Here is a 27,445-nt window from a genome sequence, read left to right as displayed (position 1 = left end):
CACGTCCGCCTCCCAGTGCAGAGGACGTGAGATCAAGTCCGGGATTCGGCTTTCCTGGGTGGAGTTTGCATGTTCTCCCCGTGCTTGCGTGGGTTTTCACCGTACTCCGGGTTCCTCCCACATTCCGAAGACATGCATGGCAGGTTAATTGAACACTCCAAATTGACCATAGGTGTGATTGTGAGTATGGTTGTTCGTCTCTGTGTGCCCTGCGATTGGCTGGCAACCAGTTCAGGGTGTACCCTGCCAACTACTGCCTGAAGCCAGCTTGGATAGGCTCCAGCGCCCCCGCGACCCTTGTGAAGAAAATGGATGGATGGATGGAAGGCGCAATAGGCGAAAAAAATATTGACATTTTAGGGTTTACAGTTTACAAGAACAAATTCATAGTTCTACAATAAATAAACCATGATAATATAAAAACAAAGTCTGAAATTTGGAGTGGAAACAGATCAGTTTTACTTCAAAAAAATAAATAAAAATCATAGTATTATGAGGAAAAACCCTGTATGATTTATATATATCCTATTTCGCATTCTAAACATTTTTTTTATTACGTAATAATAAAATACATTTTAGAAAAAAACATGTATTACCCCCCCTCCCGTAGTTTTTCCAAAATATTAAGTTATAATACTATGAGAAAGTACTCCAAATTGTATGAGAATGACAATGAGAATTGTAATACAGTATAACGTATTATAAAGGGGGGCAATCAAAGTTTTAGGAATGAAACCCTCATTTTATGACAATAAAGTTGGTCTGATTATTCTAAGAACAAGTTCATATTTTTACAAGAATAAAACATTTTGAAAAAAAAATCTAAATTGTATAAGAATAAAGTTATAAGATTGTAAGGGTGAAAAACACAATTGGGAATTAGGATAAAGTAAAATTAATGTAATGTGAAAGTCAACTTATTAGGTGCTAAAAAAAGAGAGAATTAAGAGAATTAAGTCATACATAAATGTTCTACGAAAACACTCAACATTGTATGAGAATGACGTTGTAATATTACAAGAAACCTCGTCAAAATTTCATTCCAAAATTCAAACTAGTATGATGAATAAAAATATAATAAAGATGATAATTATAGAATAAAAAAAAAAAGATTTTATAAGAAGAATGTGTTACTAATATGAAAATTGACAGCGGCCACTGTGTTCTGTTGGTCTCCCCCCAGGAGGCCGAGTGAAAACCTGGAAGAGGAGGTGGTTCATCCTGACAGACAACTGCCTCTACTACTTTGAATACACAACGGTGAGTTTCACACACAACTCTCAGCCAACAACAATAGCCGTAATACACATTTTGGTCAACGCGGTGGCAACTTCCAACCCTATCACATCAAAATTAGCCATTCATATTGTATCTCATCAAATGACAAACACGTACATAAAACACAGCATGCTCAGCAGATATGTTGATTATTAAATGTATTCATGGGTGCAGATTGCTACAGGATGAGTTTTGCTCTGACCAATCTAACCAATCAGACAACAGAAAAATGACGATGTCATAGAGGGGCCAGCCTGTGAGGATGAATTTAAAATTGGTCAAAGAAACCGTCTCAGTTATGTTGCACGAGCCGGCACTACTAATTTCGAAGGCCCTAGGCAGACGACATTGACATGGCAACATGGAAAGACTGAGATCTGATTGGACAAAAAAACTACATAGACTAGAAGCGGTGAAACGTCGCCTCTGGAGTGTCACTTAACTCATTCACTGCCATTGAAAGCTATAGACTTTATAATTTTTTTTTTAACTATTTCTATTAGTTTAACATTTTTTTCCCCATTTTTGTTAACAAGAGTATGAAAACCTAGAATTGTTTTTGTGTACATTTAGAACAGATATCAAATTTGTGATTAATCGTGAGTTAACTAGTGAAGTCATGCGATTAATTATGATTATAAATTTTAATCGCCAATTTTTTAATCTTTTCTTTTAAACAAAAAAAAACATTTATTTTTTATTTTTAATAATCTTTTTTTTTTAAAGACAAGATTATTAAAAATTAGGGGCGCCAGACGATTACAATTTTTAATCGTAATTAATCGCATGACTTCACTAGTTAACTCACGATTAATCACAAATTTTATATCTGTTCTAAATGTACACGAAAAAATTCTAGGTTTTCACACTCTTGTTAACAAAAAGTGGGAACAATTTTTAAACTAATCAAAATAGTTCAAATGAATTTTTGACGTCTATAGCCCTCAATGGCAGTGAATAAGTTAATAAAGTGTTTGTGATTATTGCATTAATGAATCGCTTGACATTATTTCCTACGGGAAAAACTGTAATTTGTTGTTGTCTTATGTGACCATGTTCATTCCATGTCTATCGATTCTTGCATGTCTGTAAATGACCGTGAGTGCTTTTGTGTTTGTGGTTGAGCATCCTTGAAGACTTGGTATCCTTGCATGCGCATGTCCCCACGAGCTGCTACATCAGCACAGTACGCTCTCTCGCCTGCCATTATCCTCCAGACTCGCTATCCTTTCGGACCCGTCACTCACACCACTGTGTGCGGGTTTATTTCAACTGGCCAAAACACAATCTTCATCTCATGTGCTGCTATTCATTTCCTCATCCAGGACAAGGAACCTCGTGGGATTATTCCCCTGGAGAACCTCAGCATCAGGGAGGTGGAGGAGCCCAGGAAGCCGGTGAGTGTCTCCCCCCGCAGGCCGAAACGCTCGCTGTTATGCGCAAAGGTGGCAAAAATCAAACTCTGGAAAGCCAATTCAGACAGTTGCTTCTAAATACATGTATGGAGAACTATGTGGTACTCAACTGTGGAGATCTCCATGATCTCGCAGCAAAACATCAGAAAAATAAATAGGAAAGTCATCAGTCAAAGTATAGTATAAAGTATAGTAAGTTATAGTCAAAGTAATCTTAACAGTAGTGTTTGTGGGACTGACATTGCCGTTTGTGGTGTTGCAGAACTGCTTTGAACTGTACAACCCCAACCACAAGGGTCAGGTGATCAAAGCCTGCAAGACGGAAGCGGACGGCCGTGTCGTGGAGGGCAACCACGTGGTCTACCGGATATCGGCGCCCACGCCCGAAGAGAAGGAGGAGTGGATCAAATCCATCAAGTAAGACCAAAAGTGCACATCAAGGGAGACTTGGAAAGGATCTGATTAAATTAAGCAATCTGTGGATTAAGTTAATCCAAAGTGATTATATCAAATTAAATGAACTCATAATAAATTAAACTTAATATATTAACTTTGCATTAACGTAATTCAATCGCGTGTTACCAATTGAAGCAATTTTATTAAGTAACAATCTTGAATTGGTTCAACAATTCTCTTTTTAGAGTGCACCTTCATCAACGAGATCATTGTCAAAAGGACATGCCATGTAGTTGAAAAAGTGAGCTTTTAATATAGGCGTATTTACTTTTTTTTTTTTTTTAATAACACACACACATGGCAGAACTATGTTACGCCAAAACTCACCAGCTGATTGAATGAATGAGGAAATGAAATGTCGTGTGTGGCTGAAAGGAGACAGAGAGAAACTCGAGGTTCATTTTGATAAACCTGGTAGCGACCAGGTTAGGTTCATAGAGCATGTTACCATGGTAACTGACCAAGATCTTAATTGACCTCTCTTTATGAAACAGGCTAGAGTTACACCTCTTTTTCTGGTTTGAGTTAGCTCGCTTTCTGAAACAAAGAACTGTTTCCCACATTTCTGGGTTAACAGACTCAGAGTTTTCACTAAACCTGCTTTGTGAAACAAACCCCAGGTACACCGTTTACACTGTTTACATATTTTGCTCCAATGTTTGTATTGTTTTTAAGGGTTAAAAGGCATCACAAAATTAATGCGTTTTGTCAGCCCGTTTATGGCATTTTTCATTGTTAGCATCAAGCTATCAGCAATTGCTAAAGCTGTGTGGTTGTCTTAAAAGGTGTTATTCTTTTAGCCACCTCGCAGCGCTCTTATCTTGAATTTTTGCTCTCAAGTCAGAGCGATTAATCGGCTAAACGACAGCTCGTATCCCGAAAATTTGATAGTCTGTTCACGCATATCTCAAAGCACCCCACGGACGTAGTCGTCCAAAAGATATTAAAATGACAGATTTTCATAGCATGTCCCCGTGTTTTCGCGCACTTCTCAAAGGTGATCGCGGCTAGTTGTCGCTCAACATTGGTCGTGTGTCAAGACAGCAAAATATACGCACAATGGGGGGGGTGATCCATTTCTTGGTTGGCAGCGTCGCTAACAGGATTTATCAGCCGTGAAACCGAGTTCCTCCGTGGATCCCCGACGGCTGCCCGACTCGCTCGTCGGCGCGGAACGAGAGCGGAGTCGTCGATTAATCTACGGAGCCGTTGTTTGCTGACAAAAACGAAATAATAGCTTGTCAAAAGCGCGTGATTGCGTTTTTGCTCGGTCGGAGGTGAGCGTCACTTGCACCGAGAAACGAGGAGGAAACCATGGAAACCAAACTAGGTCACTGCACAAACTCCTTCCTCCTTATTTTTTCTTTCATCTAATCAAAGCAAGGGTTTGTATGCACTTACATCATTTCCATATCAAAGATGCGCAAGTCCCCCCCCCACACCCCACCCCCTCCCTCTCACGTGGCCTCGTTATTTATCTGTAGGGCCAGCATCAGCAGAGACCCCTTCTACGACATGCTCGCCACCAGGAAGCGACGTGTCGCCAACAAGAAGTGAAGACCAGAGCGGATGGCGTCGGACGACGCGTCGCTCCACTTGAGTCCGTTTCAGCGCAAGACCAAAAGCGGTGATGTGGCATTTTTCAGGGTATGGACCCCGTGGAATCGGGGCCAGATGTGCTGTGCAAAATATATGGACTTTCTGGGCACGTGAACGCACGCCTCCTCCTCCCTCGCCTCATTCTGTTAAAACTTGTTTCAGGTGCACATGCATGTGGGCGGGCATACAACAATGTGTTTGTGTGTGTGTGCGTGCGTGCGTGCGTGAGATTGCATGACAGAGATGTCAGAGTGGAACCTCAGTAAGTGTGCAGGGTTTGAATCTTGAGAAAAAGTGGGGGAAGAAATACAGTCTTGAGTCAGCTGGACTGATTTAATCCAATTGTGAAGGGCAGACCATTATGAACTGTGCATATTTTTTTATTTGAATTTGTGACGTGAGATTGAAGTCAGGAGGTTTTAGGGCTACACTGAAAAGATAAAAGCAATACTTTATCTTACATTATGAAAATAAAGCCATAATTTTCATGAGAAAGTCCTAATGTGATGAGGGGGAAAAAAATGTTGTTTTACATAAATGAAGGTCTAATATTGTGAGAAAGTTTTCCAATAATAAATTCTTCATATTACGAGGGAAAAGCAGCAATTTTTCATAAGGAAGTAATATGACGAAAAGCTGTAATTTTACAAGAAAAAAAATGAAATTTTATGTAAGCAAATTATTTAAGGAAATAATAGTCATTATTTTACACAAGTTTTTATATTACAAGAAATGTAACATTTTAATGAGAAAAGTCATTATTTTACAAAAATGAAGTCCTACTATTAGGGCAAAAATGTAATTTCAAGACCAATTTTTTTTAAAACTAAGATTATTTTATGGAACTAAACTCAGTTTTTTTTTTTAACAATAATGTAATTTACTAGAACTATAGAAAATAATTAGGAGAATAAATGTATTCTAGGCAAACAAAGTTCTAGTAAAAGTTCAGTTAATTTTTTTTATTAAAGAATAATGTTGTAGTTTAGTTTAGCCATCTCAAAAGAAAAAAAAGTAGTATTTTCAGAAAAAAAGGAAAAGTCATCATTTGACGATATTAAAGTTGTAGTATTATTGAGATAGAAAGTTGTCATTTTATCATAATTTAGTTATATTGACAATACAAGTCTTAAAAAATCACAATTAGGAAGTTGTCATTTTATGAGAACAATTAGTTAAAAAAAGTTGTTTTACTTGAATAACACACTAATAACTTTATTTCACAAGAACAGTTTTTCACATGAATAAAATTCCAATGTTACAATAAAACATTTAACAAGAATAAAGTTGTTCTATCAAGAGAAAAAAAAAGTTTGTAGGTTTTCAACAGAAAACTTACAACATTGATAGAAAAATGTGATCATGTTATAAGATGAAAAAGTGTATGCAGTCAAATTACACTTTTGGTATAAGTTGTAAAAAAGACAACGTTAATACTGTAACAAAAAACAAATCCTATAAAATTACAAATATGTATTTGTTTCATCATAAAAGTTATACATTTTTTCCCCCTTGTAAAAATAATACTACCCCCCCTAAACGTTAACTCCTCTTCCATCTTTAAAAATATGATGCATTGTTGTACATGCCATTTTTTTCCCTCTTAAATGTTCTCATATAAAAAAATTTCCTGGTTATGAGCAGGGCTTTATTCTCATATGATTTATTTTTTTCTTCAATTCTTTTCAGTGTGGCCTTAATGTGCCTCGTACCTCTTTTCAGAAGTTTAAGACAGCGATCCAGCCAGCGAGGGCACCAGTCCAATGAAGCTTTTTTCCGTTGTTTCTTTCTTTGTCTTCTTTTGTCAGTGTTGTTGTCGTAACGTGTTTCGGTTCGTAATTCCACCGATCTTTGCTTACTTTTCGTGTTCCTATGGACTATTAACCTGACTTATAATTTTTTGGGGTATTTATTTCTATTCTGTGAAACGGTTTGAAGCTGCCTGTAAATGTTCAACAATGTATACTTAAGTTATGTATGTATATATGATGTATAGCTTTCTGTTGTTTGGATAGGTTTGAAGGTGGTCTTCTTTACAAAACGCCTTAAAACATAATCATAAAAAAAAGAAAGATCTAATGATGAGAATATTGGGTCCGTAACTGTGACAACACTGTTAAAAAAGAAAGACAGAAAAGAAGCCATTACTGATGTGTGTGTGCGCGTGTGCGCGTGTGTTGGGGGGGGGGGGGTGCATATGTGATATTCAAGAAAAGGGTGCTTGATGTGACATTTATGATAATAGTTCGAATTGCATATCTCATGATGATGATGATGGTAATATCCAGGATGAAGATGTCAAAAATGAAAATCAGTAGTTTTCTATGCGATTGTAAATTTTAATGAGAAGCCTTGTGATTCAGGGCATATTATTAATTATTATTATTTTATTATGTTTTATTGCCTTGTATGGGCTTATATTCGCGTTAACTTTTCTATGCTCTTCTATGTAAAATCTATTGGTCACGTTCACGTGTATCTTTCATCAAATATAAAGCAAGCTTACAGCAGATGTGTTTATTATTCACGCCTGTGTTTTTGACCTACATATTTGCATGCGTAATGAGCACTCCTGAATGAATTATACATACCGGACGCGTATCGTGAGGAGCTGGCACGAACATACGCGTCACACTCGCTGCCGTGATACATTTCAAATCATTGGGAGACAATTTAATCTTACTTTTTAGTACACAAGAGACAGAAAGCTAATCAAGTGAGAAAAGAGAAGGGAAGCCAACTGCCAGGACATGAGTGGGGAGAGGGCGCCCTCTAGGGCCTGTAGAGTGTAAACACAGTCTCAAAATGAACTTCAAGCTGTTTATTTCCCACGACTAGTGTGTAAGTTTCATTAAAAATAAATAAATACCTTAAGCATATTGTGATAAGGAGTAACAAATATTTGTATAAATAAATAAATTGTTGCATTTCATGCTGAAGTCTAATTTTGGGAACCTTATGGTGCAGGCAACAATTGCTAATTTTCCAGTGCTCAAAGCAGTTTGAAGGAATCTTCTAAATTGTATTTTTGAAATACAGTACATATATCATTTCAATGTGTAAAAATATATATATTATCTGAAACGTTTGCAGCCTATTACAACAGTTTCCAATTTCCCACAATAAAGTTGAAAATCTGTAATTGACACCCACACAAAAGATCTGTAATTAGCTACAAATACCACAAGATGGCCACAAAACATTGTTTTTCTATTAGACAAGGTTAACGGCACTTCTTGGCCCCAATATGAGGACAAAGTGACATTTTATAATACATTGGATTGATTGATTGATTGATTGATTAATTTGACACATTTTTTTTGCACTTGTGAAATCTAAACAAACAAAAAAACAAATAAAAAAAAAGAAAAGGAATGTAGTTAAATGAAATGTTTGAAAATTTAAAGAAGTAAAAACTTATTTATTCCTACTTCCATTACTACTTTACTTTATATGAATATGAATATAGTAATAATGATAGTTGTAGAATAAAATTTGAATGAATATATAACATCCTTATTCCTTCATACACTAAAAAAACATGCAGTATCAGCAACATTTGGATATTAAAAAAACAACAACAATGGAACAAACCAATATAATATGTGCAAAGTATTGTTCCATAACATAAAAACTCACATTAAACTAGATGATTGCAATACTCAAAAGAGTCAAGTCATAGTTAAAAAAAAGGAAGAAAAAAAAAAGGCAGCCCAACTCTAAAATTTCAGCTTGGGTGACAGCATATACACCTTTTTTCCAAACACACCTTGAAAGAAGTCAACCCCACACTAACACACGGGTGCATATTTTTCATACTTTATTTATACACAGTATTCGCCATAGCATAAAGAACAAGGGAACAATAAGAAGAGAGTCAGGGAAGCAACAAGAGAGACAACAATCCCGTGCTTCCGACCGGAGCCTCTTGTGGCGTCTTAAAATGCAAAACTTGCTAAGCTTACATTTGGGAAAACTAACGAATCTTTGACATGGACGTTGAATTTTTACTTCAAGTTAATTTAAGACGGAAATGCAATTTTTATCATTTCTAAGTTTGCTAACATGTCATGATTTATTCTTGTGTACAATACTGTCCGTAGACATTCCCAGTTAATTCCCAGCCATTATTTGAAATAAAATCATTTATGATAATAACTTAAGATATGCAAACATAAAGTTATCTGGCTTCAGCTTTTCTTGAGTGCATGGTGAGTGATACAAAATAAGATAAAATATAACCATCTATCCATTCATTGTCCAACTGTCCTGATTAGTGTCCCGGGTGAGCTTGCTTTACACCCCGAGCTGCTCGCCAGCAAATAAAGCAAAGCAAAATCAAATCAAAACAATGGATGACACTTCCATGAATTCATCACAAATTCTCTGCCCACTTCGCCACCTGAGAGCTCAACATTTGATTATCTCTCAGCATCTTAGGTCCTCCCATACTGATTCTCAATGTGAGACATGTAAACATCCTCATGTTGGTCCACGTGATAGCTGCAAATTTCGTACGCGAGTGAATTCAGGTGAAATTTGGCAGCCGTTGAAGTTCAGCCGACTAAATGAGGCCGCCTGAGAGAATTTACCGGAAACGAGACGAATCCTTTTTGGCACCAAAAAGCCAACAGAAGCGATTCTATTAAAGTTTGGAGTTAGTTTTGTTGAGCGCTACATGACAGCGAGACGGAGCAGACGAGGAAAGCGCACGATACGGACAGAAAACGGAAAACGGCATGCTCCTTCCATGTTGCAGGAATGACTGTGGATCATGCACAGGTTCTTGTTCATGCTTAGAACACACCTTGCCTCACACGCATGCACACACCTCAAAGGAACCCTCCATGCTTGTCGCGGTAAACACCACAGGGAAAGTGATTCTCACGGGTTCTCTCTAGTGGTATGCAAAACAATTGTTGCCCAATTACACTTCAGTTGTATTTCACTTTAATGATCAATACATTTGGATTTGATTCATTTAGGTACATTTTTTTTTCAACGTAACTTTTATGTGCCTTGCGATACGAGTTCAATTTGTCACGTGACCGTGCTCATAACTCAAATTTTATATCTCAAATCAACTTTCCCCACTGAAATGAATGGAAATGCTACTAATCAGCTCCAGCTTACCAAAACACAAAATTGTTGTAATGTGTTTTAAATAGAGAAACAGTCACACCTAAATATTGTACTTTAGAATCAGAAGAATTCAACAGTTTGTACATCATGATGAATTCGCACTTGACAGTTCGGTGACAGAAAGTAGACTAGAATTTAGACTGGATGAAAGCAGGTCCAAGTGGTGGCGCATGTGGTGTAATGCAATTTTGGTGGATTTGACCGATGCACCTTGCTCAGGCACACGCATTTTTCACTCCGCGGATACGTGTAGTAGATGTCATTGTATTTCATTCATAAAACATGAAAACAGTGTGCATCGAACCCTCTCAATCACTGTAGCTATAAATCAAGTTTTTGAAGAATTGTTCACAATCTTCCAAAATGCTGATTGTTGTTTTTTGAATGCTACAGTGTTCATATCTCAAGTTTGTTATCTGAAGTCAAAGCAAAAAATAAAATAAAAAATTCAGATATGACTCATCTCTCGAAAAACTGGGTCACTCGTATCTCAAGGCAGCAGTGTATTAAATATAGCCTTTTTTGTAGGACTAAAAATCCTCTGCTTGTTTTTTGATGAAAACTTTCTATATTTCAACATGATTGTTGTTACAAGTATTTTTTTGAGGTGGTACTTTGTGTAAAACGTTTGACAACCAGAAAAGAGTTGGGTTCAAACATTACTGCAAAGCCAACTCTTACCTTGGGGAAGGAGCAGGAAAGGCGTGAGGGGAGGAGGGACGTCGTCGAAACATAGAAATCTTCGAAAAAGCACATTCAGTTCTTCGTATAAAACCTCTTTTCAGGCAGAAACATATTTACAAAAGTTTTCAACAGGGAGGGCAGACATACAACAAACAACAACAAACGTCCGCTGGAATCAAACGTACAACTTTACTGAATCCTAATGCTGGCACAGAGTCAGAAATGAAGCATGCGACCGTTTTGTGCATATGGAAAGAACTTCTTGAAACCGGATAACACTGTCAGCTGTCACTTTCGTCTTCGAAAAGAAGCCAAAAATCAGAAGTCTGCTTTGAGGGAGGCTCAAACTGCGATTGGTTAAAACAACCATCCGCTCGCACTTTGGCACTCGTGGGCACGTACGCGCTTTTCTTTTGTAATCCAGAAAATATACTCAATCAGCTGTTGTCGTGCGCTGCAGCTCGTTGCGGGAGGGGGGATGGCGAGGGGGTAAAGCACAAGGAAAAGTCTGCATTTGGGTGGGGTGGGTTTGGGGGGAGGGGGCGGCTCCTCAGTCACATCTGCACACAGTATACAGAAGGAATACCTAGATGTCGGAACTCTGCGGACGGACGGAGGATTACGTGAGACGGTTGTGTTTTTGGGAGATGGCGAGTCCGAGGCGGTCCCGGGCGCCGCTCATACCACGCTGTGCAGGGACGGGTGGATGAACTGCGGGTTGATGAAAGAGAAGCCGGCAAACTCGCTCTGGTCGATGTTGGCGATCATCATCTGGTCCGGCGGGGTCAGCATGGGCTGCGTGCGCGTGAAAAACTTGTCAAAGTTTTCCGCTCCCTTGCCGCACTGAAACAAAATACACGCCACGTTAATTTCAACACCAAAGACTGTACAAGAATATCACAAGTACGTCAAAGTTGGGACGTTCAGGAAAATTCAGGATGAAACGAACACTTGAACTTAAGTTGACCTGGTGTAGATCACCAAATGTCGATGGGTCAAATGCAGAGAACAAATTTCACCCCACTTAGATGGGCGTGGCAATCAGTGGTACTTTAACTTTTAACTTTGTAGAATTTTCAATGTCCAACTGCAGCGGTGATTTCTGCCATGTTTGTCATGTGGTGCAATGTTGAAGGCTTACGTACTTTTTGCACAACTTGCTCTTCCCTTACAAGGAACTGTAATTCACCGCAGGTGTTTGTTGTATTTTCACAAATGAGCAATCCGAGTACGCACAATTTTTCACTTGGAACTTGTGTAAATGACAAAACTGATGATGAACAATGGCAATTATTTTGCCATCTTCTCCAAATTTCTTCAGCTAAGACAACAAATTAATTAACTCATATGATTCGTGATGATGATATGCTCCGCTTGGCCATCATTGGCCGCAGGTGATCACACTACATTGCTTGTGCTGTGCTGCAGGGAATTTGGTGCGCTCAGTCAGTAGTCGACTTGTGACTGTTGTGATCGTACGTCTTGTGATTTTTTATTATTATTATTGCAATCCCTTCATATTATCTGTGTCAATCAAAAGAAAAGAAAATAAAGTGGTCAGACAAATATGTGCAATATGAATTTGCATGTATTACGGAACGTATGGTGTTCCACAGGGTTCAATTCGGGGGCCTCTTCTATTTTCATTGTATCTGCTGCCCCTGGGTTCCATTGTACGAAAACAGCGGCGGTTGAATTAAGTGATGGGAGTCAGCGTCCTAAGTGGATGATTTGCAATGCCTACTTGAGCCATTCTAGCCCAGCACAACTAGCTAGCTAGCTAAACTAAAGGAACACTTCCTTCCTTCCTTCCTTAAGCTGCATGGAGATGGGGAATGCAAGAACACAACACTTGCTGAATTCAAGGTAAAAAGAGCTTGATTTGATGAAAGGACTACTCGCCCTGATTATTTTCTTTTGGTCTTGAATTTGAAAAAAAAATTAAAAAATATTTTTCAATGAAAAAGGATTTGGTGAATGCGCATAGGATACTGGTGGGGTTCAATACCTCCAACAAGGTTAAAAACCACTGCTACGCACGAAGGCTGAACAATTTTTAAAAACAATTTTTCCCCTCAATATTGCGACTGCGATTTAATATGCAATCATTTTATGCAAGGTCCTCATCACAAGTCATCAACAAACAAGCAATAAATGAATCTGCGAAATAATACATCTGTACTACTTACTGAAATTAAGCATGGTTTCCCCCAAATTGCAGCCTTTTATTCTTAAAAAGCAACCATTCATTCACAAATGTTCTATATTGGCGATCATTATAATGTCACTTTGTCACAACGCATACCACTTTGGGTTTAAACGGTGGTTGTATCTCCCTGTTGGCCAGCCGTTCCCAGTCAATGCGTCTGAAGAAGGCCTGCTCCCTGATGTCCCGCTCGCCCTCCGGCCCGCAGCCGAGGCGCTTCGAAGGGTGTTTGGTCATCAACTGGCGGGAAGCAACGACGACAACAAAAATGTGACATCTTCACTGGAAACCACATTTTCACAGCTCACTTTTCAGTTTTCATTTTTGCAAATGACATGTCAAGCAAACAATAAGAGGGCCACATGATTTACGATGTCACAGCTCCCAGTAATAATTGTTATTTTTTTTTATGTGAATATGTAATATAATCCCGAAAGTCGGGCAGCTAATGGACATTAGCTCATTCACTGCTAGTCTGGTTAAAATGGATCTTTGACGTCTATAATCGTCAATGGCAGTTAATGAGTAAGCTATCATGCATGCTGATACTACACTTACACATGCGGTACTGCATTTGAGGTGCACAGTTCTGAATTTGGATTTGCGCCGCAAAAAATGCTTCGAAATCCACGCATGGGAGTGCAAAATGCTGAGGGTGACTGCTAAATGCATTGTGAGAGCTGCAATATGATATGCTAGTGCACGCACCCCTTTGCAGATGGACACGGCTTCTTTGGTCATGGACTTGGGGTAGGACACATTGTGCTCCATGATGGACTGGAAGAGCTCGTCCTCGTCCTCGCCGTCAAATGGCGGCTGCAGTGGAATAAATGGAATTTGTAGTACTGTATAAAGTCATTTGAATACAAGGCACTGGTTTAGAGGAAATATGTGATTGTAAAGTGAAGCGCTAGGAAAAAAAACACATTTATGATGACGGTGTTTATTTACCTGTCCGGCCAGCATCTCATACAGCAGAACTCCATATGCCCACCAGTCTACTGACTTCCCATATGGCTGGTAGGCTATAATCTGACAGAGAAAAGAAGAGTGGGGGTTAAAAATAACGCTACAGGGTGAGTTATTCACAGAGGCTTGCAACAAAAACGCTTTCTCCTACCCTCCAATTTACGCGTGTCACTCCCACGCATACACACGCACGCTGCAATAATCAGAGAGAAAACAACTAAACAAATCACAGCTGCACTTAGCAGAAAAAAAGAGGAAGGGATCAATTTGTGCTAGTCCCTCAATTTACAATGACAAAGAATAGTCCCAAAATAGACTGCTCCTGAAACAACACGACTATTATGTCACTCACGACAAACAAAAGTCATTTGACTGTCAAAGGCATAATGAAGTTACATCACGATACTCTTCACATAGGGTGGAGGTATTTATTGACTTTACTGCAGAGAGCAACAGAAGCACTGTTTTTAGCGCTAAGGTGTTTGGCCTTTAACTCATTCACTGCCATTGACGACTATAGATGTCAATTTATTTTTAACTATTTCTATTAGTTTAACATTTTCCCCCATTTTTTTCCCGAAAACCGAGATTTTTTTTATTGTATTAGAACAGATATAAAATTTGTGATTAATCGTGAGTTAACTAGTGAAGTCATGTGATTAATTACGATTAAAAAAAATAATCACCTGACGCTCCTAATTTTTTAATAATCTTTTCTCAAAAAAAGATTATTAAAAATTAAAAAAATAATAATTACAATTATTCATTTTTTTTTAAAAAAAGGAAAAAATTCTTAAAAATTAGGTGCGTCAGGTGATTAGTTTTTTTAATCGTAATTAATCGCATGCCTTCACTAGTTAACTCACGATCCCCTGGCCGTTATTATAGTTTGATTAAATTCTTGTAATTTTTGCCAAAATCTGGCATTTCCTTTGAAGTGTGATAACTTAGTCATTTATGAATATTTTTTTCACTTTCAATCGCTCAAAATGTTCACTGGCATCAGACCTATCTATTCATATATAGTTTTTAAAAAAAGTTTTTTTAATGCCCTCTATGGACAATAATAGCAGTATTATGCTAACAGCAAAATTAACTATGCTGTATAAAGGAAAAAATAAAGGTCTGATTTGAATATTTCATATGACATATTTAGAGGCTTGAATAAGTCCATAAGTTATAACAATAGAATTTTTTTATGCATGCCCAGTTTTTCACAATGGCATTTTTCTGAATAGCACAAAACTCTTGTAATTTTGCCAAAATCTGGCATTTCCTTTGAAGTGAGATTACTTAGTCATTTATGAATATTTTTTCACTTTCAACCGCTCAAAATGTTCAGTGGCATCAGACCTATCTATACATATATAGTTTTTATTTTATTTTTATTTTTTTAATGCCCCCTATGGACAATAATAGCAGTATTATGCTAATAGCAAGACTAACTATGCTGTATTTATATATAAAATAAAAGAATAATTTATATATTTCGTATGACATAGTTAGAGGCTCAAACAAGTCCATAAGTCATAACAATATAATTTTTTTATGCATGCATTTTGTATTCATTTATTAGCCTTTGGCGCCACCTAGTGGATTTTTGTGTTAACACTCTCAACACACAAATTCCTCTATTTTCATGTTTATGACTCGTCAAAGAAGCGATTGGATCAGTAATCACGGAAAATGCATTATAACATATCAGGTTTACAGCATATCAAAAACTGTGATTTATAATGGGAGTCAATGAGCCAAAATCGGGCATTATTACAACAACTTCGTGTGAATCGCTCCCTCCTGTTTGGTAATAATTATAAATTACAGCATGGCGCCAATTTGAACTTCTACATTTTTAAACAAGCCTGGTAAAATGTCAGGTCCCTAGTGTATTTTTTTCAAATGCTTATTCTTTGATGAAAAACAGAAAAACAGAAAAAAGCCAGAAAATGGACAAATGACGCCCAGGGGTTAATCAAAAATTTTATATCTGTTCTAAATGTACACAAAAAAATTATAGGTTTCATACTCTTGTTAACAAAAGTGGAAGAAAAAGTTAAACTAATAGAAATAGTGAAAATGAATTTTTGACGTCTATAGCCGTCAATGACAGTGAATGAGTTAAATACTGAACATGTGGAAATGGAGTATTACTAGTCTTCTAAAAAGTTTTCTCTTGCCACTCCCATCTGAAGTTTAGTGTCCAACTAAACATAAAACAAAAATAATTACTCAATGTGTATTCAAAACAACCACCTAATTTTGCCTTCACTAGCTTATTGCTAACACATAATAGGAAATACCATAGGCGGGCTAATGATTGGCATCATTCTAACCCTTTTATATATAAAAGGGTTAGAATGATGCCAATCATTATAGATTGGTTCCCACACTTTTTTTGTGATGTACCCACTGTAAAATATTGTGTTTGGCCAAGTACCCCCTCACCAGTGAAAAACACATTTGGTTGAAAAAACAACCCACATTTTTTAAAATTACATTTTGGAACTTTATTTGTACAGTGGTCTCTCTTGAACTATTTGGAAATCAAAAGACTAAAAAACTTCTTCAAAAAAAATAAAAATAAACTTAAAGTTAAAAATAAATATTTGTGCACATAAAAATTATTGTCACCATTAAGCATCCTCCTTTGGGATCATAGTAAAGATCTGTTCTAAAAAAAAATCATTAATTTTTAATAAAATTTTCAAATGATTGACAGGTGAACCTGATGGGATATGACAGTTTGGGTCAAACTATTCTGGTTTGAGGAGATTGGAATTTTAGGACAATGAAATAGCCTCCTGAATATAAATGTTGTTTTATTAACTTAGACTTTCCTGAAATATTTTCATAAAATAAGAATTATTTTTAAAGGATTTTTGTGTGGAAGCTTTTTAAATTTATTCAAACATTTTGCGTACCCCCCGGAGTGTCTTCATGTACCACCAGGATTACACGTACAGATACAACAATACTCACAAGCACATATTCTTGATCCTCTGTGACAAGCAACATTTCACCATGGCTTATTGAGCAATCAGGACTATTTCCTTCTTGCACTGTATTGTATTGTACTGTACCCAGGTGGTCCCGACATGACACCAGAAACAGCAGCACAATGTCCATTGAATCGCAGCAACAACAAAAAAAGTTCTATACTGTATCTTTTTAGAAAGTATAACACAATATTACAGTGCTATTTTTGTTCTATAAAAAAAAACACATTGACAACATTTTTGTTTTGCTTATAACTCATTTCAAAAACGTAAAGATGATTTTCAATCCCAAGGCACCAGTGCACTAAAAAGAAGACAGTTGTCGGTGAGCGTTTCCTCACCATGGGCGCCTCACCTCTGGTGCGATGTAATCGGGCGTGCCGCAGAAGGTGCGCGTGGACATGCCTTCATACATGTTCTCCTTGCACATGCCAAAGTCGGCGATCTTGATGTGGCCCTCCGAGTCCAGCATCACGTTGTCCAGCTTCAGATCCCTGCAACGCAGGCACAACCTCACGCTTTCGTTTCTCTATTTACTCCTTTATCAGAGTCGATACGATTGATATTTGGCCTTTCGGGATAACAAGTTATTTGACATTTGGTTCAAATCACTTATTATCAGAGTATATGTCTCCTATACCTGATATTTATTTGTTTTTAATTATTTTTGTGCATCCCACCCATTATTCTTCCTTGACCCCTTCCTCTTATTCCACCTATACTACCCCACCCTCCATTTTTTTATATATATATAAAAATTTACTAGCCACAACATTAGGCACACCTAATAACACCCAAGGAACATTTAAAAAAAAAACTTTTAAAATGATAAAACAATATAATAGCATGTCCTCAATTAGAACGTGACTCATTTTCATTCACAAATTCGGTTTTGTTCAATATAAATTGTAGTTTTGTTTTTTCTTCCACTATTCCAACTTTGTACTAGTAAAATTATGACAGTTCTCTCATAATATCCCCCCCCCCAAAAAATAAAGTTTACAAAGCCATACTATTTAGATTTCTATACTGTTTTTATCCTCTTTTTTTATTTCTTTTTTTTTAAGAAGTGAAAACATTCTATACTGTACCTATAATTTTATATAATGTCCAAAATAAAATGTTTTTGTCAAACAATTATAACTGTATTGTCAAAATTGGATTTTCTTGGAAATTAGTAAAAATTTCATTTAAATTGTAAAGTAAAGCAATTTTCAGAAACGGCTCACAAGTGCTTATCAGTTCATATTCAAACACAATCAAACATCACAGCTGATAGTGAAGTGGGTAATTAATTATCAACTGTAGACGTTAAATAAAACCTATCACGTTGCAATACAATTTTACCGCAACTCAGCTCTTGCTCCTAAGAGATTTTGTGGGTGTACCCAATGCGCATGTTCTCCACGCACGCACGCACACACGCTAAAATGAATTTTAATTCACTGCTGATTAGAAAGTGAAATGCAATCTTATACCTTGTTTACAGATGAGAGTGTGTGAAGTGTCACCCACCTGTAGATAATTCCCTTCCGGTGCAGGAAAAATAACCCAACGGCGATCTCGGCTGCATAAAACCTGTTGAGGAGAGAGAGAAAAAAAAAAGCGAAGGATGATTAATAAACAAACAATGACTCAAATCGTATTGAATCACAAGAAAAAAAGAAAAAAGCGTACACGGCCTGTGGTTCCTTGAACTTGCCCATACGCTGGATATGATACATGAGGTCTCCTCCATTGATGTACTCCATCACAAAGTAGAGGCGATCCTAAACACAAAGAAGACTTTGAAATGAAGAAAGTTATGGGTGCTTTCTACAACAATAGATGCTACAAAAATTTGGGGGGAACAATCCTGGTTATGAATGTAGTTTGATGGATCATTTCCTCCAGAATGCAAATGGTACAGCCCTGCCCTTTGATTCCAAATCTCCTTTTTAAAATTTACATTACATCACAGTAATGTCACCCTGGAATTATGAATTTTGGAGGAGCGTGGGAACTATTGTCTAAATTTTGGTCAAAATTAATTAATTAATTTGATGTTTTAAAACATACATTTGCCAACCAGCCAATATAACAAACACATACCTTAGCTTTAGGTCAATTAAAAGCTTTTATACACTCTAAAAACAGTTGGGTCAAAAGTATGGATAACAAATGGACTGATCCACTTTATGGGTCAATTGGACCCAACTTTCTGAGTTGTTTTATACAAAATGGCCCCATTTTTTGACCCATGTAAAGAATCTGACCAATATTTATGAGTTGTTTTACACTAAAAGACCAATTTCTTGACTCAAAATTGAGTCAAATAGACCCAAGTAGAGGATCGGTCTATTTTTGACTAGGGATGTAAGATTATCCAAACATCACGATACAATATTATCCCGATACTGTGGGGAGGTTGGCGATACAAAAAAGGTCACAATATTGTAAAAAAAAAAAGACCTCATCATACTAAAAAAAAACCACAACATTGTGCTTTTGTACATAACAGTAATCCATATAAACAACCTAAAATCTCTAATAAGACTTAATATCGAGGCACTTACTTACTAATGCACGCACACATTGAGTTCCTCCACTTATTGACTCAGTTCACAAGCATTACGTTCCCCCTTCATCTGACCATTAGCGTGGATTTTAAACATAGAAGGGTCAAAACATGCCTTGTGAAAATTAAACTGCACTAAAAAACTAGCCACCAGAGGGTGCTCGAATTGCACAAATAGAAATCAACCTGACTTTTTTAAATAGATGTGCTGCTTTTAATATCGTGACATGACGACGACGATATATTGTGGCAGTTTTAATATCGTGATATCACGATATTGCCGTTATCGTTACATCCCTATTTTTGACCCATAGTTGGACTGTTTTAACAACTGTTTTTAGAGTGTGTGATTGTGACTTAGCCTCACATAAATCTGACATCAACAAAAGGCACAGATAGAGTCAGTAGACAGTAGAAGATCTATTTATTTATTTTATTATTATTATTATTTCAAGCAGATCGAGTTCATGCTTCGGCCTTCCTGGGTGGAGTTTGCATGTTCTCCCCGTGCTTGCGTGGGTTTTCACCGGGTACTCCGGTTTTCTCCCACATTCCAAAGACATGCATGGCAGGTTAATTGAACACTCCAAATTGTCCATAAGTGTGATTGTGAGTATGGTTGTTTGTCTCTATGTGCCCTGCGATTGGCTGGCAACCAGTTCAGGGTGTACCCCGCCTACTGCCCGAAGCCAGCTGGGATAGGCTCCAGCACCCCCGCGACCCTTGTGAGGAAAAGCGGTCAAGAAAATGGATGGATGGATTATTTCAAGCGCGAAAGATACATTTTTGGGAGAATTGAGTCCTATTTTTTAGTCTTTTTCCACAATAAAAGGCACAACATTACAAAAAAGTAAAAACATGGCTTTCTGCACTCATTGAACTTTGATATTTAATGTCATGATAGTTTGACTTTTAATCCTGATTTATTGTTGTTTTCATAAATATGATGTCTTTGTTTTCTTGGAGAAAAAATATTCAACCCCCTCCCAAAAAATATGCATTTCTTATTGCCACCTTATTTACTGCTGAACAAGTACTGGCACATTTTAACCACAGAAATTTTACACTAGAACTACAAACTTCTGGCTTGACTGAAGCAACTATTATCTAAAAGAAGCGATCTAAAAGAGCGTCCAAAAGAAGACCCTGCTTGTGCGCTAGTAGCTGGAAACTTCCTTAAATGTTCAAAAGTGGGCAAGTTTTCACACACCACGGTCTGGAAGCAGGAGTGGAGCTGCGTGAGGAACGGCGGTTTGTCTCTCTGCGCCAGCACCCTCTTCTCCACCATGGTGCATTCCACGTCGTCGTCCTGGATGACCACGTCCTTCTTCAGGATCTTGATGGCGTACAGCTCCTCGGTGGACTTCATCTCGGCCAGCATCACCTTGCCGAAGCTGCCTTTCCCCAGCAGGGCCAGGAAGTTGAAGTCGCTCAGACGCAGGCGCTCGCCGTTGCCCGAAGGGAGGCTGAAGCGCCGGTGGTCCGAAGGCGTGATGACTTTCTTCCCGTGGCCCAGCTTGGCTTTCTGTGACAAGGAATTCGTCAGCAACATCAGAACAATCCACATTTTCTACGATGTGCTGGTTTCGAAAGAAGCCGTCACACGCAAAGTAAACAGCCAAGAGAATTTAGTAGGAAATCGTACAGAATGGATGCTATTCTAACAAAATAACACATTCCAAAATGTGTAAATCCTACAAAATTCTCAAGTTAACGGGGTTAGCAAAGGTTAGAGTTCAAATGTGAAAAGAAGTTTCTTATCAGACAAAATGGTTCTTTTCGGCTTCAGTACAAACAGATAAATGGTGAAATACAGACTATAATATTATGATTATAATATCGTAATATTATTACTTTTATTACTATCATATATTATTTAGGGGTGTGCCAAAAAATCGATTCTCATAAGAATCGCGATTCTCATTTAGTATGATTCAGAATAAATTTTATTTAAATTATTTTATACTGTCTTGCCTTTGTCTGTGTGTGCCTTTATTTGGAGCGCTGTTCATGTGGTACTGAAGTTGTAGCCACATTAGAGAGTAGAAGGAAAAAGTCACGATCAAGTTATTCCAATAAAAACAATTTTTTTTTCAGCGCGGAGCCGTTCTTTTGAGTGATAAAAGTGACGCGAGTAACGCGTTATTTAGCATTAGCGAGTCAGACTGGAGTAGATCATTACAATTCCTTGCACATCTATCTATAGATTGAAGCAAAAATCATTGTCAATCAAATCATTTTAAATCAAAATAATTGAAAATTTATTCTGAATCGAATCGCAAGCCCAAAAATTGGAATCGAATCGTGAGACATTCAAAGATTCCCACCCCTAACATTATTATTCCTGACGGTGCATATATACACTTATTTTCCCATACACTTTTTTTTTTTTTTTTTTACCACATAATAGTACTTTGTTTTAATCAATTAACTTAGATATGAACACATTCATATCATCATATGTAATGTTGTATATGGTTCAAATGGGGTGGTGATCACATTTTCCAAATGATGTGTTAACTTCCTCGATAGGGATGACAATTTCCCGATGAGATGACAATTTCCCCCCACTGACACAAAGGCCTCGCACCGTTAATAATGACTTGCTCGAAGTTTGCCTTTGAACAACAACAACAACAACAACAACTATGGCGGCAAAACAAGGCAATTAAGACCCTGCCAGCTTGCATCATGTTCTCACTTGCTGTCTGCTAGTATCAAAATAAAAGGCAAGCAGCTGTTGCCGGGCCAACAATCTCCACTGATGGCAATTATGCTCCCTCCATTAAAATAAGGAAGAATCTAAGCAGCGGCACATGCACAATTGGTTAGGCCAATTAAGTGTTCGCTGATGTCGGCAAAGACTTGTGGAGAAGAACCCGAGTGGTTGTCAGGGAATATTGACCTTCTGATGGATGGAACGCGGCTTGTTAACTGATCTTAACACTTCAACAATTGCGCTTTTCCTTTCGTGATGAATCTAAATGATAGCAAAGAGAACGAATAGGTCTTAACCGGATATGATGGTGGTGCCTTGACTTATTGTTGGAGTTTAATTCCTTCTTTGACCACGCTTGCAACTATCTTCTCCACTGAAATGAATGGACATGCCAAGGAATGTTCTGTAGCACTCCTCAATATTGTAGTTCATAATATAATTTAAAAAAAATGAATGTGAATTAATGTAAAGCATGAACAGTTTGTGCATCATGATTTCATGCTTTAGTGCCAGTAGTGAAAATTTTATGCGAATTTTGTGAAAATGCGCAAAACGGACATGCAACTTTTGCCCGTTTCCATCCGCAATTTTTTTGCGAATATGCGCCGCGAGATGACGTTGTAGTGACGGAACTTTGGGATAATGCGGAGTTCCAGGTGGGAATGTTGATTTTGACGGACTGAACGGAAGTAGTTTGTCTTGTAGGCTTCCCTCCCGCATGTGAGTGAAGTGTGTCGTTACATTGAGAGCTGATGTTAATAAAGCCATCTAAAATTGCATTCATGTTTTTTTTCTTTAATCAAGTATAAAAAGAATCGCGTTTCTCCAAACATATCTTACTTTATCATCCGACATTTATTGTGACTACAAACGTGTGACGTAGTATCGGTCAAAACGTGCGACGTATATCTGGTCTTGTAGTCACTTATTTGCAAAACCTGTTTCCATCACCAAAATGCCCATTTTTGTTTTTTCGATACACTTCAAAAACCAGCGTAAAAACTTTTTTTGCAAATTTTGGGCCTTTTTTCGAATTTCTGGCATTTCCATTCAGTTTCTTTTTCGCAATTCTTTCACACTACTACTCCCAAAGTGCACATTAACTCATTCACTGCCATTGACGGCTATAAACGCAAAAAATTCATTTTAACTATTTCTATTCGTTTAACATTTTTTTTCCACTTTTGTTAACAAGAGTATGAAAACCGAGAGAGAAAAAATATTGTATAATATTTAAAAATATTTAGAACAGATATTAAATTTGTGATTAATTGTGAGATAACTAGTGAAGTCATGCAATTAATTACAATTGAAAAAATTATGATTATTAAAAATTAGGGCCGTCAAGCGATCAATATTTTCTAATCATAATTAATCGCATGTCTTTAATAGTTAACTCACGATTAATCAAAAATGTTATATCTGTTCTAAATGTACAATAAAAAAATTCTAGATTTTCATACTCTTGTTGACAAAAGTAGAAAAAAATGTTAAGCTAATAGAAATAGTTAAAATGATTTTTTGACATTTATAACCGTCAATGGCAGTGAATGAGTTAAAAACTTACAACAATATATTTTTCATGTTTGACCGTGAGGGCCAGTCAAAGACCTTCGGTCTGATCTAGCAAATAGAAGCCACTGCCTCAAATTTCAGATATGACTAATGTAACCTTTGATGATGCAGATTCCTGTTTTTTTGTGTGTGTGTGTGTATTGATTGCTTTGTCGCTTGTGGTGTGTCCTCCGGCAAGGTGTGTCATTCATGCTCACACACACCAGAGAGCTGCTGAAAGGAGTTCAGCGACAGCCAAGCACACATAAAGTAGAGTACAGTTAGTGTGTCGGCGAGGTGGGCCGTTTGTGAATCATATTCACTTGTGGACGCACAAACACAAACAATCCAGAGTAATACGTCGGGGGAGAAATAGAGAAACACAACCAGGCAGAGCGGCTACCTTGAGATAGTGGATATTTAACTGGCAGGCCTACGGGGGGAGAGAAGAAACTCACTGGTTAGTTATCGACGTTCAGAGTTCTTTTTTCGGACATGATGAATTACAGTATAGCGAGCGAATCTCTGATATGAATGATCGTATTGACGGAGAGACAAAGGCGCGGCTGGAAATGAATGCTGTCAAGTTTGACTGCGTCTCGGCATCTTGTGCTAGTTCCCACGGCAACCGTGCTGCGTCGTGTAAAGGTGCGAGCCTTTGAGGAGAGGCAAAAGGCAGGCCGGCTTATGAAACGGAAGATGTAAAAACAATAAGAGGCTGTGTGTTGAGACGGGCTAATATTTCCACTTGGTATTAAAGCGCCGCTACGCAAACATGAAGATGAATTTAATAACAGTGCCTACACACTTCCACAGCTCTATTACTTCAGCATGATATACTGTAGCTTCGCAAAGTTTTCAATTTGACTTTGTGTTTAGAGCAGGGGTGTCCAAGTTCTCAGTCCTCGAGAGCCCCTATCCAGCCTGTTTTCCATGTTTCTCTCCACTAACACACCTGATTCATGGTCAAGGTCATTATCAGGCTTCTGCAAAGCTTGCTGATGAGCTGATCATTAAAGTCAGCTGCGCTGAAGGAGGGAGACATGGAAAACAGGCTGGATAGGGGCTCTTGCGGACCGGACTTGGGCACCACGGGTTCAAAGTATATGCTTTCAGCTAAATAAAAAATTACGTTTTTACAAAGATAATACAGTATTGCTCATTAGAGGTATTCATTTCCTTTTTTGGTTTACAGTGTAGTACAGTAAAACCACCCAATTGCGGGTTCAAGGTCTGCAGTCCCACTATTTTACTGCTGTAAAGAGTGAAAACAGGAAGTGGGCCTATTTCAAATTTCAAATTGTTGAAAATGACTTAATGTTAAATCCTCTTAAATCCTGCTTTTTTCACCTACAGAAAGCAACGGCTCTAAGTTAATTTCATCATGAACATCTTCGGGCATGATTATTGATGCCGACTGTGATATGATACGTTAAGTTTGTTAGCTTAGAAAAAACTAGATTTTTTTACTAGTGTAAACACATTGAAGGTTCGGTCAATATTTTTGTTATCCATTGCTCTTGTGCTCAATATATAATATGTGTTTAAATGTGTGTGTGTTTTTTTTTTATTTTATTTTAAGTGTGTCTAAAGAGTAACTCAACAGGAAGTCAGACTCTTGCTCCACCCCTCACTAAGATTTGAAATCGGCGCTCAAAGGGGGTGTTGCCTGGAGGACCGTTGGGTTGCGCATGGGAAGAGGGTTGGGTGTGGTCTGTCTGTGATTGACAGCAGCAACTCACTAAGAACGCGTTTAAGGAGGCGTGTACGAGAATGAGCCTGGGGTGGGGGGTGTTTGGGAGGGGGTGGTGTTTGACACGATTATGTCACAGTCCACATGTGAGTAGCAGCTGACTTCTCGTGTAATGAGAGAGTACAAACAGCCAAATTGTGTTTATCTCAGTGTTTAACCTGAAGATGGCACCAAACGCAAAGTTTGAAAAATTCAAGCTTTCAACAAACATGAACTAAAATGTCAAAAATAAAGACCAGGACATGTAGACAGCATCTGTAGACACCAGTTTATACAGTATATCAGCAAAAAAAAGTTGATTTAGTGTTGAGTTAAATACCTAAAAAAAAAAGGTGCCATAAATGCTATAAAAACATATCTAGAATTTATTTAAATCGGGCATTTCGATGTGGCAGATTTTTAAGTTATTGTGGGGGTGGCCTTGAATGTAACACCCACAATGGAGGGGTGTTAACTGTACCACTGCATTGCCTTGTTGAGAATACTTTGGTAACATAAACTATATGTTGATGTAGCTGTTTTTATTAGTACTTAAATAAGTGTGCATGACTATATTAGACGGAGCTCAGTAAATTAGAATGTCATAGAAATGTTCAGTTATTTCAATTGTTCAATAAAAAAAAAGACTTTGACTTTTTGAACTGCAGAAATAATTTACATTTTTGTAATGCATTGTGATGTGAATATATAAATAATTAACTTTAACTCCGGCTATCCTCACCTCAAACTTTTGTCGGAGCTCCAAATCCACGTCATCCACCTCCGGGATGGGTACGTTGTAGTACTCGCCCTCCTCTTGGTTTAGCAACTTGTACCTTTGACAGACAAAAACACATTTACAGATTTTTGAAAATAAATGTTTTCATACAAGGAGAGCAGCTATTATACTTCAATGATAAAAAATAAAATTAAAAAATCAACCTCTCAATGTGGTGCAAAAAAACCCCAAATCATGTAAGGTTAAACCATTGCAAGTACCAAATGTCACTTGTGTAGTAATCAATAGTCTTATTTATCGTTTAAGGTAAGTATTGCGCTGACATGCGACAACTGACCATCCACACGTGTGAGCTTTTATCAGCTCGGACACTCCAAAGGACATGGAGCCCATGAAGTCATTCCTAGTGGTCCGGTCCCAGTCCCACACCTCGATGGACAGACGGCGGTCCTTGTCGGATACTTTCAGCTTACTGAGAACAAACGCAGAGAGGGGAACAGCAGGGATCAGACAATGTCTTTAAAATGTGACCTAGAAAAACAAGATCTAATTTGTGTTCATATCAGAATCTGTGTTAAAACAAACAAACTAACTAACGTCAGTATAGTGTATGACTCACAAGGTGAAGGATTCGTTCCAGCACGGGTTGAGGGATGAACGTATGGTCCTGGTCTTCTGTTTGGTTTCATTCTTTGGGTCTGGGATGAGTTTGAGTTTAACGTAAGGGTCCGATAAACCATTAGGATCCATTGGGATCAGGTTCCTGGCTTCGCCCACTGCAGGAAGAAGGGAAGAGGAGATGAAAACGACGTGCACAGAGGGTTGCTTCTTCCTTCAAAATGTGGTTGGCAGTGCCTCAGAGGGTTTTTACAAGTTGCCTTGTGAGACACAAAATCCATTTTGGGATAAACACCAGCTAATGACATCCAATATAAGGTAGGCCGGATTGAAAAGTCAAGTCAGATAATAATGCTCAGCGCCTAGGAGTTGATGCAAAAGGAAAGTACAGTAGAAGTAGCAGGAGCTGTAGGAGTCATAATAGTAGAACAAGGAACATTATACTGTAAGTAGTGATAGCAGCAGCAGCAGTAGTAACAGCAGTAGTAGTAGGAACAGGATTAGGAGTAGTAGGAACAGTAGTAGTATAGAAGTAGCAGTAAGTAGTAGCAGTAAGTAGTAGTAGTAGTAGTAGTAGTAGTAGTAATTAAAGTAGTTAAATTTTCTGTTAATGTGCTTTAATATTGTCACAATTACACTTTTGTTTTGTCTTCTTTGCTTCTGTTCACTGATATGTTTGTTTTTGGTTGTAGGCATTATGTTTTTGCTTGTGTAAGTTGCTTTGTGTGTTGTGTATGAAATGTGCTATAGAAATACAACTGCCTTGCCTAATTGGAGGAGC

General features: G+C 37.7%; 2 protein-coding genes across 6 annotated transcripts in view; one reads left to right on the top strand and one right to left on the bottom strand.

Moving 5' to 3' along the window:
- The window catches only part of LOC144043642 (cytohesin-3), a 40,204-nt gene extending 32,946 nt beyond the window's left edge, over positions 1-7,258 (top strand). For 3 of the 4 annotated variants that reach the window (XM_077557505.1, XM_077557504.1, XM_077557502.1), the window contains 4 exons: positions 1,184-1,260; positions 2,604-2,675; positions 2,956-3,110; positions 4,634-7,258. In XM_077557505.1, coding sequence (XP_077413631.1) covers positions 1,184-1,260; positions 2,604-2,675; positions 2,956-3,110; positions 4,634-4,706 — 377 coding nt within the window. In that variant the 3' untranslated portion in view covers positions 4,707-7,258. Of the gene's footprint in view, positions 1-1,183; positions 1,261-2,603; positions 2,676-2,955; positions 3,115-4,633 lie in introns of those variants that run through there. The other variant, XM_077557506.1, reaches the window with a different exon arrangement.
- Positions 7,259-8,545: 1,287 nt separating this feature from the next.
- prkcab (protein kinase C, alpha, b) overlaps positions 8,546-27,445 on the bottom strand; it is a 109,734-nt gene continuing 90,834 nt past the window's right edge. For both annotated transcript variants that reach the window (XM_077557500.1, XM_077557501.1), the window contains 11 exons: positions 26,666-26,822; positions 26,384-26,518; positions 26,050-26,143; positions 20,513-20,827; positions 18,423-18,514; positions 18,261-18,323; positions 17,101-17,239; positions 13,732-13,812; positions 13,489-13,596; positions 12,880-13,020; positions 8,546-11,417 (listed from right to left, as the gene is read on the bottom strand). In XM_077557500.1, the coding sequence (XP_077413626.1) occupies positions 11,253-11,417; positions 12,880-13,020; positions 13,489-13,596; positions 13,732-13,812; positions 17,101-17,239; positions 18,261-18,323; positions 18,423-18,514; positions 20,513-20,827; positions 26,050-26,143; positions 26,384-26,518; positions 26,666-26,822 (1,490 nt within the window). In that variant the 3' untranslated portion in view covers positions 8,546-11,252. The remainder of the gene's footprint in view (positions 11,418-12,879; positions 13,021-13,488; positions 13,597-13,731; positions 13,813-17,100; positions 17,240-18,260; positions 18,324-18,422; positions 18,515-20,512; positions 20,828-26,049; positions 26,144-26,383; positions 26,519-26,665; positions 26,823-27,445) is intronic.

This window comes from Vanacampus margaritifer, chromosome 2 (genome assembly GCF_051991255.1).
Source record: "Vanacampus margaritifer isolate UIUO_Vmar chromosome 2, RoL_Vmar_1.0, whole genome shotgun sequence".
In the NCBI taxonomy this organism is placed as follows: domain Eukaryota; kingdom Metazoa; phylum Chordata; class Actinopteri; order Syngnathiformes; family Syngnathidae; genus Vanacampus; species Vanacampus margaritifer.
This window is presented reverse-complemented; position numbering and strand designations above follow the sequence as displayed.